General features: G+C 46.1%; 1 protein-coding gene across 1 annotated transcript in view; it reads right to left on the reverse strand.

The window, feature by feature from the left end:
* ATP10A (ATPase phospholipid transporting 10A (putative)) overlaps window positions 1–21,373 on the reverse strand; it is a 174,617-nt gene that overhangs the window by 2,786 nt on the left and 150,458 nt on the right. The window contains exons 13-17 of the mRNA XM_065870996.1: window positions 17,554–17,738; window positions 11,504–11,831; window positions 8,919–8,995; window positions 5,610–5,735; window positions 1,082–1,282 (exon numbers count right to left, since the gene is read on the reverse strand). Coding sequence (XP_065727068.1) covers window positions 1,082–1,282; window positions 5,610–5,735; window positions 8,919–8,995; window positions 11,504–11,831; window positions 17,554–17,738 — 917 coding nt within the window. The remainder of the gene's footprint in view (window positions 1–1,081; window positions 1,283–5,609; window positions 5,736–8,918; window positions 8,996–11,503; window positions 11,832–17,553; window positions 17,739–21,373) is intronic.

Here is a 21,373-nt window from a genome sequence, read left to right on the forward strand (position 1 = left end):
ATTCCAACCAGCCCAAGAGAAGCACTCACAGGGCTTTCTTTAATGGCCAGCTAGGAACAGCTGGTAATTAGCACGTCAATCTATGTGATGTATTGATGTAAACATGTATTTTACATCATCTGTTTGTGTTCACTTGTTCTTCCCAGGGTTTCCCTAAGGGTTTATTTTCCCATTAATCCCCATTCAAAGGAAATCACACTTCTTTGGGGGTGTTTTAGAAAAATCTCTGCTCTGCCTGCAGTCATCCCATGTGACTTGGATTCCAAACGGGCTTTCCTTGGGCTCCTGGAGACTCCTGGTGTAAAGACAGTTTTCACCTCAGTATACTTTTTAAAAAATCTTCTTTTTTTTTTCTTTCAAAAAGCTTTATGTAAATTGATATACAAAAACCACACACTTTAAATGTACACATTTTGATGGGTTTGGGCACATACATACACCCCTGATACCATCACCACAACCAATCAACTCTCAACTTAAATAAACGCATTGCAGTCAAGAGACAGAATTCTTTGTTTTCCTCCCACTGGTCAGATTCTAGAATTTTAACTGTTTGTTCCACAGTGTCCATTTTTTTCTTGGAAGATTCTATTTTATTTTTTAAATTTTACTGGAGTACACTTGATGTATGATGTTTTGTTAGTTTCAGGTGTACAGCAAAGTGATTTATTTATACATATATATATTCTTTTTCAGATTCTTTACCCATATAGGTTATTACAGAATATTGAGTAGAGTTCCCTGTGCTATACATTAGGTCCTTGTTGGTTCTCTATTTTATATATGGTAGTGTGTGTATGTTAATCCCAAGCTCCTAATTTATCCCTCCCCGCCAATGTTTCCCCTTTGGTAACTATAAGTTTGTCTTCGAAATCTGAGAGCCTGTTTCTGTTTTGTAAATAAGTGCATTTATATCATTTTTTAAAATTGGACTCCACGTGAGTGATATCATATGATATTTGTTTTTCTCTGTCTGCCCAGGGTGTCCATTTAAAGGCAGGTGTGGGGACCTGAACTTTCCAGGAGCTGGATGTGGAGCGTGGAGGGCCAAGAGACGGGGTGGGGGAAAGGGGAGCTTCACCTCCATGTTCTGGCCGCTCTTGTAGAGCTGCGGCTTGGTCAGCAGCACGTCAGCCGGCACGTCCTTGTCCAGCACCCCAGTCACAAGCTGGGGAAGCGATGAGAAGAGCAGATTAAAGAAGATCAGATACCACTGGTCAATCATGGCGGATGCAGAGAAGCCACAGTAAAACTGGAACCAAAACAGGAGGCCCACGAACATCTGCGATCAAGGGAAGAGTGGGAACAAGCAATTCTCAGCTGCCCTGCAGAATCTTGTCCGAGGGAGCTGAGGACTTTGCAGAGTCTGAATGTAAAGACTGAATTTACAGGCAGAAATTGTCTCCAAAGACAGCCCTCACTTTGGTGCCCTCTGTCTCTCCCTCCCCCTTCTCCTCCCTCCTCGTTTCCTTGAGGATCAAAGACCAGCATTGGGAGCTGGGAATTCCCACCAACAGCCCTTGGAGGGATGGAGTCTTGGGCCCAAATGCCACAGATCATAAGAGAAAACAAAACAAAGGTCTGGCAGGGTCTAGGGTGGCTCCCATCTCAAGGGGGCTGGCTGGATACCTCACCCATCATGAGGCTTCTTTCCTTGTGCTCCTCTCTGTGGCACTAAACCAAACCTACCTGGGCTACACCCTGGATCCTGCCTCCCTCTTTTAATGAGGAACAGTGTGCAATTATTGACTCACATGGAGGGGAGGACACACACAAGCATGGCAGTAAAGTCGATGGTGACACCAACATCACTGCCTTGACTGAGCCCTGGCATCTGCTGGGCACTCTGTTGGTGGGTGAGCTACAGGCATTATCGCTGGTCCCTACAGCTACGCTGAACAGGAAAGTGAGGTCCAGAGAGGTGGAAGAGCTTCCTCCCATGCGCAGTAGGAGCTGGGTGGACCTCTTCCCACTATTACTTGATCACTGAACATCCATGGCCTGATGTTTTATGGGGCGCATGGAAGGTTAGCAATTGCAAAGCATTCCTACACTTATTAGCTGTGCAACCTGGCACAGACCATTTAGCCCCTCTCTGCCTCAGTGACCTTGTCTGTGAAATAGGCACACCAATGGTACTTAGCTGTGGGGTTGTGGTGAAGATTAATGACTAATGCACCTTCAAGTACTCACAAGAGCTTCCTGCACGCTGAGATGCTCATCAGTGCTTTGTGGTCGTTACTGTCGGCAGGACGGCTATTTCCTTTGTTTGAGGCTCAAGCAGGGCCAGTGTGCTCACCCCATTTAGACGAAAGTAAACTGAGGTCCAAGATGTCAAACGACTGGACTATGGTCATTGTATGAGTAACAAACCCAACTTGTTCAACCACTCGTGGCCTGGAGGAGCCATGGTGGAAGAACATTCTCTGCTGTGCACCGCATACAACGGCCTGGGTGTGGGCTCTGGAGCTGCCGCTGTGCACATTTCTGACCTTGACACAGTCACTTAACCTCTCTGAGCTCGGGTTTCCTGACCTGAAAATGGCTTGTTCCAAAGATCAGAAAAAATGATAGTCTACACTGATATCACCTCTAATGACACAGATCCTCCAGGACTTGTTTCAATCTACGACTTAATGCAACTTTTCCCCTCCACCCTGAAAACTGACAAACTTGGCTTTTTCATTGACTTTCCTCCCTTTTTCACACCCACGCCTGCTTTTCTTTCTCCCACCTCCTCAGGCACAGCCTAATGACTCATCAGTGAGCAAGTGGAGTCAAAGAGGAGGAAAAGTACTTAGATACCTGAGACTTTTTTTTTTTACTGCAGTACCCAAAAGCCTTCTCCCCAAACCACTGTTGCTATGGAAAGTTTTCTTCTCTACTCCTTACTGGAAGGAAGGCCAACTTATTCCTAAAACTAATGAATTTCTCACTTTGGGAGGCAGAGTGATTATCCTCGAATTTCTCAAGTAGATTAAGTACTTGTTAACAGAGGCTTTACATCTTATACAGAATAAAAACAGGGACCCCTTCTCCTTCCTTGTCCCCTCCGTGAGGACAGATTCACCGTGGCAGGCAGGAGCCAGTGACCATTGCAGGCGGCCACTCTGGGCCTCATCTGCAACTGAAATATTGAATGCCATCCCCTCAATCTGAGAACTTTTCATTAGGAATTACAGAGAGCAGAGTTCAATTCACGTGTTCCATTTTGTTTTGTTTTCAGATAAAGAAAACAAAATCCACAGAAGGCAAATAACTCGCTCCAGATTGCACAGCAAATGAACTAAAGAAACGGGGCTAGGATTCCACCCTGACCAACCCTGCTCACCTTTACTCAAAGCACCCTCCTACACCCTTGGGAGCTGGGACCCTCCAGGTTTGCAACTGTGTGCTTTGTGGGGAGGGGGGGTGCTAGGGAAGCAATGCCACGCAGTCAGAAAAAAGGGAGTGATCTGACAAGGACAGGGACAGCATGGCACATCCTTGTGTGGATTGAGTCCCAGGCAGAACCCAATCTCAATTTATTTCCAAGACCCAACTTATAAAATTAGACATGCCATGATTGGTCCTAAATATCTGTATTAATTTGCTAGAAGACATTTCAAAATAATCGGTGAGAGTGAGGAGGTGGGAGATGGGAAGAGAAAGGTGGGTCTAAGCCTCTGGAACAAACTATAAGAACATGCACAAGAGCTGTCCTGATGGTAGTTCAGAGTGAACATGGAGATTTAAAATGGAATTAGAAATAAACAAATAAACCTTTTAATTTATTTGATTTTGTTTCACAAGACTACAGGATGATCTTGACTTTGGAGCTGTGGATTTCAGCAGGGTAGGTTTATGGGACTACTCTGCAGAGTCAGTTACCCCAAGAGTTTATTTACTTTGTCTCCTTGTTTGTACATTCAACCACAAGCTATCAGATGCAAGACGGACAAGTAGCAATCCAGCAACTTCTCAGCAGAACGTCTATACCTCACTTACAAGTAGGGTAGGGTCCTGAAATGGCCATGTGGTCCAGCCTGGAGGACTATGGCTGCCATACAGCTGTCTGCCAAGGACACAGTAGTGAAAGAACTAAGATTTAAATGTTAGGGTCAACAGGGAATGGACCAGGGCCCTGGATCAGAGTCCCTGGAGAGACAGAACTGTCCTGAGCTAGCCAGGTCTGGGAATGCCCTAACTGAAGGGTCAACTACAGACTGAGCTGGCCAGAGAGGGTGCCTGCTGGCATCCCCTTCCCACTGGCCCAGGGTGGGCACATTTTTTTCCCGATTGTTTCTACTTTATTAAATCTGGACCCCAAAGCTTCAATGCCATAATTGCTATATCAAAGCCCATTTGTATCTGAATAAACAATTTTCTATGAAATCAGTTTAGGTCACAATCAAATTTTTATCACTTCACATGCTTCATTCACTGGTTCTGAACAATCTTTTCTTTTTTAAAAAAATTAATTAATGTTGGGGCTGCATTGGGTCTTTGTTGCTGCGTGTGGGCTTTCTCTAGTTGTGGTGAGCAGGGGCTACTCTTCGTTGCAGTGCACAGACTTCTCATTGAGGTGGCTTCTCTTGTTGCAGAACATGGGCTCTAGGCGTGTGGACTTCAGTAGTTGTGGCACGCGGGATCCAGTAGTTGTGGTATGTGGGCTCAGTAGTTGTGGCTCGCGGGCTCTACAGCACAGGCTCAGTAGCTGTGGCGCACGGGCTTAGTTGCTCCGCAGCATGTGGGATCTTCCCAGACCAGGGCTCGAACCCGTGTCCTTTGCATTGGCAGGTGGATTCTTAACCACTGCACCACCAGGGAAGTCCCTGGACCGTCCATGTTAATCCTGGATTTACAAGTGAAATTATTTTATTTGCATATTTATTGAGACGGTGCAGTGGACTAGGTGTAGTAGAGTGTAGTAAGTTGTAGTAGAGCGTCAATGTCTAGTGTGGAAGTACCCTGAATAGAAAACTATGGTAAAATGTGACGATGCCTATTGTTGACAAATACAGAAGCAACAATGCAGCCATAGGAGTATGTATATTCATGTCAGCCAGGGGAATGAGGAAAGGCTTCTCGAAGACTGCTCAGTATCAGGATCAAAGCCTGGCTGAGTCCTCGCATGCTGACCCAGGACTGCCAATCACACTCCTGCTTATCTTCTGATCCCCTGCCTGCTCTGGAGAGAGCACCAATCAGAGCACTCCTGTCTGTGGGCACCTCGACAGACCACTCCTTAGAGACCAAGGGACAGAGTGGTCAAGGGCTTGGAAGCTGGAGTCAGATGGATGGGGACTGCATGCAACCTCAGCCACTCACTGGCTGATGATCTCATGCAAACCCCTGGACCTCGTGGTCACTCTACTTCTTATTATAAAGCTCCAAGTGGACGTCTCCTTGGATCTACCTGTTTCCATCCTCAGAGGTGCAGGTGAGTTAAGACTTCTGAGCCTGCAGGGTACAACACCAGGCCAGGTCTGGGGAAAATCCACAAAGGTCAAGTAGGGTGGGACCAATGGGAGGCTGTGGGGTAGCCCTCCGGCCACGTTCAGGTGATGGTCCTGTGAATCTCAGGCCTTTCACATCAAAAATCCTTGACACTGGCACCAAATACGTACTGTGTTTTTGTAGAAGAAGTACAGCACCATGTTGGCAAGTCGGGAATAGCACCAGTGTCCATGAACGATCAAGAGCCTCTCGAGGTACCGGAATTTGGGCACCGCAAAGTCGCTGGCCATCACTGCCTTGAAAGGGAGAGAGTGCCCGTTACTGGTGCCCCTTCACTGCGCCTAAGGTCTGTCTCATCTCCCCCCAAACACAAGGCACAAAATGGACGGAGAAATCCAGTCTGAGCTGGCTGTACCACTGTCTCCCTGATGAATGCCTGCATTTAAGAAAAATCCAATCTAAACAACACTCTAGTTTAGGGATATCACCCTAGAGGACTCATTTAAGATTTCAAATATATGTAATTGATGGATTTTTTTAAGTTTTTGCTTTTTCTTTTCCATGCTTTCTTTTCCATACATTTCTGCTTATCTTTGAGGGTTATTCCACACAATGATGTTAAGTCTGCTTTTCAAATTTTATGGACTTCCTTAAACAACACCTGGAAAAGAGTAGGTGATGATGTTGTCCCATCTGTGCAACAGAATAACATCGTTATGCATGACAGAAAAGAATGAAGCCTTAGAATGTCTGCTTTCTGAACCCAAACACAAGGATCTGAAAACAAATAATGTCTTTACCCCTCTTCCTGTCAACATGTAGGAGTCAAGGGTTTTGTGCATCTTTTCTACCTTCCTTCATTTATTCCATGATTCATCCTCTCAAAAATCATGTATTAAGACCCTCCAGTTGCCAGGCATAGACTTGGAGACAGACACCATCACACAGGGTCCCTGCCCTCAATGGAGTCAGTCTAAAAACTCAAAGGGTTGTTGTTAAACCGAGTTAAGGAGAGGCCCAGGGGGTCTTTGAGAAGCAGCCCTGACCCTTGAGAACTGCAGATAGACCCCTCCCCTTCCAGGCCTTCCCTGCTTCTCCAGCCTTTGGCCACAACTTTCCACCTTCACACCCCAAACACACTGCTTGTTCCTCCATCAAGGGAGCCTCCCCAACGCTCCCAGCTGGGTTAGAGCCTCCCATCACATCCTCAACAGGGAAACTAGTGTTTCTCTTTCACAGCACTCACTACAATTATGACTACTGGTGTAAGTTTAAAATACTTCTCTGTCTTCCCTCTCTGGACTTTCTGAACATCCCATGAGAGCTAGGACAGTAGATGCTGTGATCACCCTGCAGCCCTAGTTCCCAGTCAGTGCTTGGCCCATGGGGCACTCAACAAACATCGTTGACCAGAAGACTCTACAAAGACTGAGCACCTCAGAGCTACAGAATCTCCTTGGTCCCCTCTGTCTCTCTGCCCTGGACACCCTTCCCACCTTGGCTGAGCTGGGGAGCTGCAATCACCCTCACTCTTCCTCAGGGACTCAGCTTGGACTCCTTGGGTCCCTGCGGCCACAGCGCCCCACAAAGTGCATCTCCCAGAGAGCTCTGCACAATGTCCCTTTCCTTATCAGACTGACTAACATGCAAACAGGGCCACATTCCCCTGGGTAACCTGAGCCCTTAGAGCAGTAAGAAAAGGTGTCCAGTCTTACTGCCATCTTACATAATGTGCCCTTAAAAAAGAAGTATAGCTTTAAACAATACAGAAGCATCCAGTAACACCCCACGCAGAAGTCACGTCCACTCAAAGCCAAGTCTCAATACAGCTTGGCTGATCCCCACACCTCTTTCATGGCTCATAGACCCCTCTGGCTCCTGCCCTGAGGCCATGCAGTGGGGGCAGCTCACGGCCCACCTCACCCACATGCTCAACCTTAGAGACTCTGATACAAAGTGGATTCACTGGGTGCATTTCTCTGCATATGTGGTTTACAAGCACTGCCCTGGGTAGCTTTTCACTCTAGGAAATGAATGCAAAGGAGGCAATGCTGAAAAAATCAGAAGGAATTAACTATTTTGTTCATTCATTCAACAGATGTGTTTTGAGCTTCCCCCATGTGCATGGCACCATGAAGAGGCACGGATGAGTCCAAGCTGGGCTCTATTTTCAATTTCGTGGAGGAAGGAAAATGTACAATAAGGTAAGACAAGTCAGAGGAGGGGCAGTAGGAGAGTAAGAAGATGCTGAAGATGGGCCCAAGATGGAGCGACCGTGCTTCTGGCTCAGGACTCTCCATCTTACTGCGGTTTCAGTGTCAAGTGAGAAAATCAACAAGCCTGCACGAGCATGGCACATGAGTGCTCAATAGCTAATTACTGACTGAATGCATCAATGAGATCGACCAATGACCAGTGACCAACATGCTGATTTTTAAAAGAAGACAACTGGATAGATTGTTCCTGAAAGTCTCCACCAAGTTAAAAAATACTGTGACTCAAAGTTAATCAAATGTTGGCAATTGTTGTAATGTTACATCCAAAAGAAGTACATCTTTTTTCTTTTAGATTTGTTTTTTTGATGTGGACCATTTTTTTTAAAGTCTTTATTGAATCTGTTACAATATTGCTTCTGTTTTATGTATTTGGTTTTTTTGGCCACGAGCCATGTGTGATCTTAGCTCCCCGACCAGGGATCGAACCCACACCCCCAGCGTTGGAAGGCGAAATCTTAACCACTGGACTGCCAGGGAAGTCCCAAGAAGTACTTTTTTTTTTTTTTTTTTTTTTTTTTTTTGCGGCACGCAGGCCTCTCACTATTGTGGTCTCTCCCGTTGCGGAGCACAGGCTCCGGACGCGCAGGCCCAGCGGCCATGGCTCACGGGCCCAGCTGCTCTGCGGCATGTGGGATCCTCCAGGACTGGGGCACGAACCCGCGTCCCCTGCATCGGCAGGCAGACTCTCAACCACTGCGCTGCCAGGGAAGCCCAAGAAGTACATTTTTAATGAACTCATTTGTTCATCGTCTGGATCACATGTCAGGAACCAACACAGTGGCAAATGAAAAATGCAGAAATAAATTTTCACATGAGCAAGGATGGCTGCACTCCACCTTTATAGTGACACCAGGATACAACAGTCCTACAGCAAAGTCCATTCTTCAAATGGTATCACTAATGTTCAGGAGCAGTAAAAAATGCCTTTGAGGGACGAACCACTGACAGCCAGAGAAAGGCGATGACTCACCATGCCTCGCTCCATCCCACCTTTTCACAGAAATACACTAATAGACACATTCACTGCACATGGCTTCATAAACATGAAGAGCTGGTCTCCTACCACTGGCTTAGCAGAAGGAGAGCACCAGTTGTACTGAAGTCCAACCCTTTAGCTCTGCGGCACAGAGCCCACAAGAAGGCCAGCACAGCTCACAGTGTGAGGACCCCTTGGTCACCCAGGACAGCCCCTTTGGTCTTTACCTGCATGCCCTCCTGGCCTGAGAGTCCCACGCCCACGTCTGCCACCTGGATCATGCTGACGTCATTGGCTCCATCTCCTAGAAACAGCACGGGCAGGAAGAATCATTTGAGTTGAGATGCACAGAATCAAATCAGCTTGATGGATCTTCATGGGTTCTCTGTGAGCTGGGTCCTGTGAAGGGTCCTGGGGAGGAGTGAGGAAGAGGCAGTGCAGAGTCTGCCTTGGGGGATCCAAGTTATGCAGCCAGAAAGAGCCTAGTGGGAGGCTTGCACCCACCAGCCACACCAGGAGGTATTTCCAAGCGGTGGCCAGCATGTCCCTTTCTAGTTAGTACACGTTCCAAGCTACTGGCTCATACACCAATAGAGCCCTTCACGTGGCATCCAGCACAGGGAGAGATATGACCACCACCTTCATTGCTGTTTCCTGAACCACTCCAGACTTTGTCACATGTCAGTCAAGGGTACTCCAATTCATACTCAGGTGAGTGGTTTTCTAAACTGAACGAAGGAGGTTCAACTCTGCCCAAACAAACTGTGGAGCTCTTTTTGTACATCAGTGTCCAGCTAACTTATTAGCTACTGTGCCCACCCTTGGGCTCTTTGAGCATGTGATAAAGGAGACCGTCTACTTATTCAGTCACAGAAAATGAGTAGGAATATAGGGTATAGGTCAGAGCTCTGGACACCTTTAGGGAAAGGCAAGCAGAGACTTAAAGTCATTGTCATTCAGTGATAGTGACCATTCTTGGAACAAGGCAGCAGAAGGGCCCACATCACCAAGTACCTCCCAAATTTCAAATATGCAAAAAGTGTAGATACATAAAGTCAGAGTATCTCAGACCATGGCTATAGGACATCTCTCCCTTGTGATTCCTCTGTTCTTTATTGCACTGGGCCCAACACATGGGTGATGAGTCAATATTTGTCAAATTGAAATTCTGTGAAGCAATAACCTCTGCAGTTTTTTCCAGACCATCCCATTCAAAATGAGATATGTAGACAATGATGTTCTCTGGATTATTAACCGCTGGATGCCCAGGACTAGGTCACATCCATGCTTTAATTCATAGAAAGAAATGAACTAAAGTTGATTGGTCCTTACTTTCCCTTTCCTTTTTGAGTTTCTATTCTGTTTTTTTCTTTTCTTTCTAACCAGCCAAGCTCTACCTCCGTTTTCCTAAATGAATGCCACACATCAGTGATTCAGTGGCTGAGCAGGCACTGACCAGGCAGTGAAAATGTGCTTTATCATTCAGGTCTTACACCAGCCCCACTGGGGGGCACTGTCCTCATGTTACACAGGAGCAAAGTTATCGGTAAGGGTGCAGACCCAGCCTGCAGACTCCTCAGCTTCTCCCTCCAACACTTGCTCAGAGAGCCCTAAAGGCCCCTCCAGGCACATGAGGGCAAAGGTGGTCCTGAGACAGCCTCCCTGAGGAGGGGCCACAGAAGAGCTGCCTGTCTTAGCCTGAACCAAGGGGCCACAGATGAACACACACTCACTCCCCTTAGCAGATACCACGGCCCTGGGGATGTGCAGGGCCGTCTCCATGACGACCATGCTAAGGCCATCCCCCACGGACTGGGCTCAACACCGGCCTCAACTATCCTGATGAGGTGTCCTGTATGACAGGGCTGCAATCCCTACGTCATCAAGGAGGGGCTGTCACAGAGCTTTTGTAGAAAATACAGTAACTATTACTGATTGGTGAGGATGCTTTATTTCAGAGCCAACTCTCACCCCGGTGTTCATTCTATATGCAGGGAAAACAAACTGTTTGATATTGATATCGGGGGATCCCGGGGATCGTATCATCTCTTTTCCTGGGCTACCTGCAGTCTCTCCCATCCCTCACCAGCAGGTGGCGCTGCCAAGTCCCTGAACCTCACTGGAGGCTGGACCTGTATCAGACGTGGGGACACTCCCCTGGGGGAGACAGGTGAGCACCGTGCAGCACGGAAGAGGGGCCGAGAAGGCTCTCCAGACCAACAGTCTGCAAGGAAAAACCACCATTAGATGCACAGTCCTTAAGGAAATGACGCAAAATTTAGCAACTATTCAGACCTTAGGAGGGTAGATGCTTGTGTTGAAACAAAGTTCAGCAGACAAGAAGCGATGGGAATTCTGATCACCCTGGAGTCGCTGGGTCGTGCAGCATGATGAAGCCTTGGACTCCAGGCGGCTCACGGCCATCAGAAGCACCTGTAAAGGGCCTTCTTCTTAAGTTGGCCTGGGGTCGTGCTTAGTGTGCTGGGCTCCACTGTGGCCGAGGCTGCTGGACAGTAGTCTTCTGTCGCCCAGGAGACAGTAATAAGCTCCATCTTCTTCAACCACCATTGAATTACTGACTTCCTAATATGTAGCTATATCTGTTGCTAGTACATTTTGTGGCTTTCAAATCCAAGCTTTATATTTGGAACAGGCTGCCTGTTTCATTGTACCAGGTGTGATTTTATAAATAGAAAAAAGAGCAAGGAAGCGTTTTCCCATCCTATGGCATAGCGTAGAAGGGGCAGGAAATTCAAGATGCTTTGACAGGAAGCAGCTGCAGAGGTGGGGGCTGTTCGGCCTGGATACTTGCCTATGGCCAGAGTCATGGCCTTGAGCTTGCTCCTGACCAGCTTCACCACCATGCTCTTCTGCAGGGGAGTCGAGCGACAACAAAGGACAGACCGGCACTGCTTAGCAAGGAAGAGGAATTTGTCCTCCAGGTTTTTCTCGAGGGCGTAGGCCAGACTTCTCCCATCGATCACAAGGCTGAGGCTGGGGCCAGACATGGCAGCTGCAGAGGGCGGGCAGAGGGGGGAGAAGCCCACGCTCACGCCACCAGCGGTCTTGTCGGCAGCACTGTGGGGGCTCCTGGACTGCACATAGTGTAGGCACTGGTCCAGCAGGGCTGCGCACGCCTCCTGAAACGGACACGAGAGGATGGTGCAGGTCACTCGGCCGCATCACAGACCAGGCTACCCGCACAACACATCTGAGAATCTCCAGGGACCCAGGCTGCAGGCTCTGCCCAGGAGGTGGCTCTCCTGAGCCTGGGAAGTCAGTAGAAGTGGATGACTTTCAACATGAAAGGATTTGAGTTGGTTTAGGGTTCCTATAAGGCTCTACTTGATTCCATTATACTGTGTAGAGGTTAGGACAAAGCATTTTCACTTTGGGAGGCCTGGCCAGACTGGCTAGCTGCTGGCTAGTTAGGCTATGGGAGCTTTCCAGGCACTTCCCCATGGTCCTCAGAGGCCCTTACTCAGCCCTTCTTGTTTCCTAGTGAGGTACCAATAAAAGCTTCTGTTGTGATTAGCTCTGAAAGAAGAGTAATCAGTGTCTCCCTAAGCTCAGGAAAATGAAGTTAAAAAAAAAAGCCTAATTACTGAGGCTTTGAATTGGCAGTGCCCTTCCAAAGCTGTATCTGAGTTTCAGAAAGAATAGGGAAACTTCCTGGGGAACCTGCAAGGTCAGGGGACAGAGGCATAGGAGGGAAAAGTGTTTCCAAGAACAAACACACTCCAGGGAACTCAAGTGGTTCCTGGTCCTCCACGGATGGACAGTAGCCCACAGGTTAGTGAGCAGCTTCCTACAATGCACTGTGGGAATCCAGGTGTGTCCAACAAGCACTTAACTGAGGACCTTTTATATCGAGGAAACTGAGTGAGACTGGAGAAAAGAAGACCAAGAAGACGCAGCTGTTGGCCCTGAGTGATGGGCAGGCAGCCGGACACACACACACACACCCATGACCACAGCAAGTCACTGACCAGCATGTGCAAAATGTCCCTGGATACAGGGAGGGGCAGACTTGCTTCCAGGCAGGGCTGGGAGTGGTGGTGACTGAGAAGGCCTTGCAGAGAATGCGGGACCTCATTGCAGGAATACCATGGATGCCCTGGTCCTAGCACAAGGCACTGACAAGGTAGGATGGAGCAAGCACACGCTGGCTCCCCTACAGGTGCAGCTGTGGCACCTGGACAGATTCATAGAGCCACTCTGAGTACTCAGAGTAAACAGCAGCTGTCAGGCTGGGGAAGAAGACTGGCATTCTAAACACACTGAACTGCAAGGTTTCCACTGTCACTCTGGCAGGCCGTCACCTGGACCCAGGTGTCACGGAAGCTGGAGGTGGGCACCGAGGCAGGGACAGAGAAAGCTCCAGCTCTAGAAGCCCTCTACTTCTGGCTTGAGGAGAGGAAAAGAGAACTTCCAATGCTTAGAGAAAATGGAGGAAACCCCATTTTTATTTATTTTTTCCTCTATTCTCTTGAACCCAGCCCCAGGCAATTTTGCTTTGTGGGCAGCAGTAGGAACAACAGTGGTAGCACAGCCATCTGTTGCTGGGGACTCTGAGGGAGGTGGTCCTTCCTTCCTATCAGAGCATCTGTGGCCCTAGGACAGCAAGGCAATGGCTGCCCTCCTTTCTGTCTGTCCTGCCACCACTTGGCCCTGGAAGTCGGTGCAGAAGTACGAAGCAGATCAAGGTAACTCAAACCCCAGCTTTCATGCCAGAGGGAGTCCCAGAGAATCAGAAAGTACTGGAAAAATTGTCAGGAGGGGGTAGCTTGGCAAAAATGTGAGACAGATTCTAACAGCTTGGCAAAGACCAAACAAGACTGACATTGAAATCAACACCCCAAGGCTGTTCAGAGCCTGCAGCCTGCACCCAAGAGGACTGATATCAAGCCTTAAAAAAATCCACATACTCCAAATTTAAAATGACCAGAGTGCCATTCAAAATACCCACAACATAACTCCAAATTTATCAGCATATAAAGAGCTAGGAAATTCTCAGTGCCTGTGGTAAAAGACAATCAACAGAAGCCAATGTCAAGATGACACACATACTGGAATTACCTGACAACGACTCTGAAGCAGCCATTATAAAAGTGTTCCAAGAAGTAAGAAAAAATTCCAGAAATGAATAGAAAGGAAGTCTCAGCAAAAAACAGAAGATATAAAGAGGAATCAAATAAAAATTTGAGAACACCCAAAACACATTAACGAAAATGAAAAGCTCACTGGATTCCACTTACGTGTCTATCATTGGATTACATAAATAATTTACATAATTTCTCTGTGCTCAGTGAAGGGGATTATAACCCCCACACTCTCTAAGTGTGAGCTGTGCACAGTGACTTCCTTCCAGAGAGGACAGTGTGAGAATTAGTTTATGGGGGAGAAACCTGACAAAATTAATATCCACAGTGACACGTCATGTTGATAGAATGTACTCTTGATATGATGTGATGAAATGATGAAAATGGCCCTTTGTCTGTGGTCTTCTTCCCCAAAACTCATAACTTTAATCATGAGAAAGATATCAGACAAATTCCCATATAAAGACATTCTACGAAACACCTGAATGTATCTATCCTCAAAACTGTCAAGGTCATCAAAAATGAAGAAAGTTTGAGAAACTGTTATAGCCAGTAACAGCCTAAGGAGACATGACGACTAAATGTAATGTGGATCCTGGGGACTACCCTGGTGGTGGTCCAGTGGTTAAGAATCCTCTTTCCAATGCAGGGGACGTGGGATCGATCCCTGGTCAGAGAACTAACATCCCACATGCCGTGGGGCAACTAAGCCCGTGCACCACAACTACTGGCCCATGCGCTCTAGAGCCCACGCGCCACAACTAGAGAGCCTGCGTGCCGCAACTACTGAGCCCGCACACTCTAGAGCCCAAGCACCACAACCAGAGAGAAGCCTGTGTGCTGCAATGAAGAGCCTGTGTGCTGCAACTAAGACCCAATGCAGCCAAATAAATAAATTAATTTAAAGAAAATGTAATGTGAGTCCTCAATGAGATTCTGGAAAACAAAAAGGACATTAGGTAAAAATTAAGGCAATCTGAATACAGCACAGATTTTAGTAAGTAACCGTATATCAATACCATATTAAAAATTGTAAAGATGTTAATAATAGGCAAAATTATGTATAGGTGAAACAGTACTATCTTCACAATTTTTTTGTAAATCTAAAACCGTTCTATATAAAAAGTTTATTTTTAGAAAATCACTAAATGGGCTCAATAGAAGAATGGAGATAACAGAAGAAAAAGTCAGTGACCTCTAAGACAGATCAAGAGAAATTATCCAATTTGAACAAGAAAGAAAAAAAAATTGAAAACTGAAGAGCACCTGTGGGACCCTTGAGAAAATAACAAAAGACCCAATATTCATGTCATCAGTCTTACAGAAGAGGAGAAAGTGCAGTGCAGAAAAAGTATCTGATGAAATAATGGCTGAAAACTTACCAAATCTGGTGAAAGACATAACCCCACAGATTAAAGAATCTTAGCAAGTCCCAGATTATAAATCAAAAGAAATCCATGCCCAAATACATCATAATGAAACTACTTAAAATTATAGACAAAGAAAAACATAGGAAAGCAGCCAGATATAAATGATTCATTAGCTATGGGGTAATAATGATTCAAATGACTGTTGATTTCTCACTAGGTACCACAGTAAAATAAAGACATTATCTGATGAAGAAAAGCAAGAGCATTTGCCACCAGTGGACCTACTCTAAAAATTAGATAAAGGAAGTTCTTCCTAGAGAAGGGAAATTGTGCCACAAGGAAACCTGAAACAACAGAAATGGAAGAAGAGCAACAGAAGTTGTAAATATAATTTAATTTATGTAAATATAATTTATTTTAACTAAATATAATGGACCATTCTTTTCCTCTTGATTTCTTTAAAATATGCTTTTAGATTGAAAAAATATAATATCTGATGAGGATTTCAATTTATGCAGTTGTAATATATGACACTATCAGTGTTAGGGGGAAGAGTAAGGGGCACATGGAGTGGTAAGATTTCTTCATCCCACTGATTCTAAGTAGACTGTGACAACTTAAGTATGCATAGTGTAATCCTAGAAAATACACTAAAAAAGCTAAGTGATGTCGAAACAAATTAAGAGACAAATTAAAATGAAATACTAAAAAATGTTCAAATAACCCAAAAGAAGGTAGAAAAAGGAATGGAGGAACAAAAAACAGAGAATAATAAGAAAACAAAAGATAAAATAGTAGACTTGAATCCAAACATATTGATAATTATAATAAATGTAAATGATCTAAACATACCAATTAAAAGGGACTGTCTGAATATATGAAAACATGACCTATCTACCAAAAAACCATAAACAAACAAAAAACCTCACCTCATTTCAAATGTAATGCTACAGGTAGATTAAAAACTAAAGGATCAAACAAGGTATGCCATGCAAACAGAAATCAAAATAGCTGGAGTAGCTATTTGGGGCCAGAGTAAATTATTTCAGGCTTTTCAGATCATTCAGTCTCTGTGGCAACTATTCAAAACTGCCATTATAGCATGAAAACAGCCAAAGGTTGTATATAAAAACATGGGGAAGGCTGTGTTCAAATAAAACTCTACAGAAGCAGGTGGTAGGTTGGATTTGACCCATAGGCCACAGTTTGCTGACCCCTATTATAGAAAAATTGAACCATACCATCTCTCAACTGGATCTAATTGATATACGAGGCAACAACACGGCAGAACACACATCCTTTTCATATGCATATGAACATTCACCAAGATAGACCATACCCTGGGTCATTAAAAAAATTAATATGAAAGAATTAAAATCATAAAAAGCATATTCTATGACAATAATGGATAGAAATCAATAAAATAGGTTTCAAATAGAAATCAGTAACAGAAAGAAAGTAGGAAAACTCCAAACACTTGGAAATTAAACAAAACACTGCCTATTTTAAGACATTTAAAAACCCACAGGACAGCATGGTATTGGTGAAGGGACAGACACACAGATCAAGGGAACAGAATAGAAAGTCTAGAAATAGACCCACACAAATAGGACCAATTGATTTTCAACAAAGGTGTAAAGACAATTTAGTGGAAAAAAGACTGTCCACAAACGGTGCCTGAATAATGCAGGAAAATGCAGTTTGATATAAACCTCACACCTTAGACAAAATTCTACACGAAAAAGACTGTGTTTAAAGCTGAGATGCTAAACTATAAAAGTTTTAGAAGAAAATAAAGGAGAAATCTTTGTGATTAGGCACATCTTAAGTGTGACACCTAGAGCATGATCCATAAAAGTTAGACTTTGTCATCTGCTGGAGGAGATGTTCCAAGGGAGAGTCAGTCACTCGAGGAATCAGAGCCCCGGCCAGGGCGTATGGGAAGAGATCCACCCTCCACACTTGGGGATTTCAGTCAATAGATGTGACAAATGAAAACCCACATGCTACTGGGGCACCCGTGAGACAACACATGCCATCCTGAGGACACCAAGGCAGAATGGACTGCTGCCCTGGCTCCATGTGACCTCATGAAAAACACTCTCTGATACCGCTGGCTGGAAAGTATCTCAGGAAAAAGTGGGTTGAACTTTGCATTATAAAGCCCAGATGCGCGTTCCTAAGAAATCCCAGCAAATTCCACATCTTCCAAGTCTATGACAAGCACGTTCTGAGTGCCAGAAACACAACACAGGTGCAAACAGAGCAGAGGGCAAAGGCCCACCTCACAGCGGCTGCCAGAAATGGAAGGCATTCTTCCCTGCTCTGCTCTGGGGCTGGTGGGGTGTGAGGCTGCCCAGACAGAGTGGGTCTCCCCGACATCCACCGACCTGGGATTCGGCGTTCAGGGTGATGACTTCCTCGTCGTGGTCCAGCAGTTTGCAGGCATAAGCGATGTTAATGGCTGTTTCCTGTTTGTCACCAGTGAGAACCCAAATCTGCAGGCCTGCTTGACGCAATTTAGCAATGGTTTCAGGGACTCCGTCCTGCAGGCGGTCTTCAATCCCAGTGGCACCTGGTCAAAGGTACAACAGTGTGGGTAAGCCCCCTGCTCATGGGCCCCGACCCTGACCGGCATGAATGCCTCACTCCAACACAGCAGAGGTACTGGCCCCACCCTGCAGACTGGGCCCTGCTGTGGTCCATCTTATCTGGAAGCACTCGGGTGATTCCTCATTCAGGACATGGGGGCTCCTTCACTAGCTCTCGATTCCACATGGTAGGGATACCTGGGAGGCACTGAACATAATTCTCTGGACGTACAACAGAGCACCTCCAATGCTTTCTAACATGCAGACAACTTTTAACTTTACAGATAGCTTGGAAACGAAGCTTGTGGGGAGATGGTGGGAGTGACCATATTCTGAGGGATGAAAAGTTTTAAAACTTGTCCATCCTAGGGCTTCCCTGGTGGCGCAGTGGTTGAGAGTCCGCCTGCCGATGCAGGGGACACGGGTTCGTGCCCCGGTCTGGGAAGATCCCACATGCTGAGGAGCAGCTGGGCCCGTGGGCCATGGCCGCTGAGCCTGCGAATGCAGAGCCTGTACTCTGCAACGGGAGAGGCCCGCGTACCGCAAAAAAAAAAAAAAACGTATCCATCTCACAGATAGCTTCTGGTGAATGACACCCACAGTGCTTGCTCTCAACAATGCTTACCATTAGCTGTCGATCAGCAACATTATCCTGAATGTTTTTTCCACAAAAATAATGATTAAGGGGCAGATTTTCCCATGCAGGTCTCAGTATATTGGGAAAAATATACTACTCAATGCAGAAAAGTGTCCTCTAGGCCAGCCTGTTTTTCCCTCCATTTCCAACCTGGTGAGATGGTCTCACCTTCCTTCTAGATGTGCAGCATTGCCTGAGGCCTCCCTGTCAGCCTTGTCTTTCTCTTTTATGCATGCTACTCCCTGTGCTGGGATGCTGTTATAGACTGAATGCTTGTGTCCCCCCCTAAAAATTCATAGGTTGATGCCCTAACCCCCAAGGTAATGGCATTAGGAGGTGGGGCCTTTGGGAGGTGATTAGGTCATGAAGATGGAGCCCTCATGAATGGGATTTGTGCCCTCACAGCAAAAGACACAAAGGAGATGACTTCTCTCTACTGTGCGAGGATGCAGAAGGAAGGCAGCCGTCTGCAAACCAGGAAGACAGCCCTTATCAGGAACCAAACTGGCCAGCACTTTGACCTGAGACTTCCAGCTTCCAGAACTGTTGAGAAATAAATGTCTGCTGTTTAAGCCACCTTGTCTATGGAAGTTTTGTTCAAGCAGCCTGAAATGACTGAGACACCATTTCCTTTTCTCTGCCTTGAATGGGTGAGGTGGCAGGTGCGGGGAGGAAGGAGTCATGGTAGAACACACATACAAAAAGTGCACATTTCTTAAGTATACCCTTTGATGCACTTTCACAAATCACACAGCTGTGTAGTCAGCCCTGAGCTCAGGAAACAGTGTCACCAACTCCCCAGAAGCCCCCCTCAGGGGCAATTGGTTGTCTTCTCTCTTCCATCTCATGCAGCCTGTGTGGGGTGTTGGACCTGGGCCAACCCCACACTTGATGAATGCACCAGAAGGCTAAGTGGTAACTTGGGAAGGACCCAGAAAGGAGGGGACATTGCACCCAAGATTTCCTCTGCTCTGAACCATTAAGTCCTCCCAGGAAGGACCAGGCAGGGGTGTGGGGTTCAAGGTCTGCTTAGGAATGGAACCACTTTTCTGCTTGCTCATGGTGAGCATGGCCCTGACCACCCTCCTGGCCCCTCTCCCCTTCCCCAGCTCTGTGGCTCTAACATTAGTATAGAGTGTGCATCCCTGGCTCCTTATCTTCACCATCCAAAAGAGTCGACATCTCTCAGTGCATCCTAAGTGTCACTTCTGCTAGAATATATTCTCTGATGTGGGGGAAAGAGGAAGGGATGATCTTGCCACCTCTGCGTGTTCATAGTGTCTTATTCATACTTAATAATAATGATTGTGGAATAATCATAACCATAGCTAACCTTGATGGATTCCTATATGCCAGAAAAAGTTTTCACAGCTTCCCTAAGATGTGAGAACTACAATGATCCCCACAGCACAGGTGTGGAAAGCAGGGTGAGGGAAGTGAGTTAGCCAGGGAAGGGCCAGCATTCTCCTTACGGTATGTCTCTGATCCAAACCTCTGAGCTACATGTCTGCTGTAGGATAGCACTTCCTACAATGCAGTGCTTTGTGTACAACTCAACCACTACCCACTCTTCACTAGATGGGGATTTTCTGCAGAAAGGCCTTCTATCTCCCATCCTTGTACTCTGGCCACTCATCCAGGGCTCCTTGTTAAGTGTCCACCAAGAAAGAAAGCAAGGAAGACCTTGTAGATAAATTCCCATCCAGAGGAAGTCTGCCTCTTTTCAGGGAAAACCTAACACCTTGAAAACATACCTTCTTTATTTCAGGAGCTTATTGGCCAAAGTAATGGGTTCCTAATTGACTACCCCTCACCTATATAATGTGCATGTTTGAATCAAACACAGGGTATTAATGAACTTAGAAATATAGTTATGGAAAGCATGTCTGTCTCAGCGTGAACTATGGCTGAGAATAAAGAGGCAATCTGAGGAACAGTCCTTTTAAAATGATCTGGAAGCTAGTATCTCCTTTCAGCTCTCCAAGGTAGCTTGTTTGTAATATAATTTATGTAACTTTGAATAAATGTCACCTTCTTTACAACCTGATCCTTGGGAGAACCTGGCATTTTGAGTATCATAACCAGGGTAGTTAGTGGGGTTCAAGCTAGTGCCACCTTACTTCACTGCACTCAGATGTCAGGTAGCTTTCAATGGAGGGGAAAAATCTCACCAAATGGAAAGTTTCAGATGACATTTGGAGAAACCAGCAACAACTCTGGGGAGAGTGAACAGAATGTTGTCTTTTGAATTTAGGTTCTTGGCCAGAACATTATGGAAAAGAAAATTTCAAGAACACAGTGGGAATGACAATCCTTGCCCTGTGGCTCTCTGATGTTACTTAATGTAAGAACGTAAATGAAAAGGTTTTAAAAAGGGGTATTTGGTATGGGATATTAAAAATATAAAAGCTGACTTCACATTTCTCAAATACAAATCATCCACGGTGCCCATGGATGAAGCAGTGGTGACCACTGAGGTGGGGGTTCTCCCACTCTCCAGCTTGGCTTCATCATTTGAACCATAAACATTCCAGGTTGTAGGGGATGGTACACGTTTAAGAACTGGCTTGCAGGAAGAAGGCTGATTAGTGCGTTTGCCATTTCTGTGGTCCCAATCAGCAGAGAGTCTGTGCAGAAGATGCCAGCCAGGCCACACAGGTATGGAAGTAGTAACACTAGCTTCATCACCTTCACCGTGCAGCTACGTGGGGCTGGACCTAGTGCCTGCACCTTGCTCAGTGCTTTGCTGCATCCCCTCTGCTCACCCTCACAGAACTATTACCTCCACTTGGCAGATAAGGAAACTGGGATGCAAGTGCCCAGGCTCACCTGGCCAGTAAGCAGCAGAGCCAGGACTGGACAACTGAGCCAGGGCTCCTAGACTCTGAAAGAAAGAAAGAAAGGAGTGCCTGCAAAGACAGGCAGAGGAGGGACAGCTCAGGGACTCATAGCTGTGTTCTCAAACAGTTCAGGTCTCATCCT

Source organism: Phocoena phocoena, chromosome 2, assembly GCF_963924675.1.
Source record: "Phocoena phocoena chromosome 2, mPhoPho1.1, whole genome shotgun sequence".
Classification (NCBI taxonomy): Eukaryota; Metazoa; Chordata; class Mammalia; order Artiodactyla; family Phocoenidae; genus Phocoena; species Phocoena phocoena.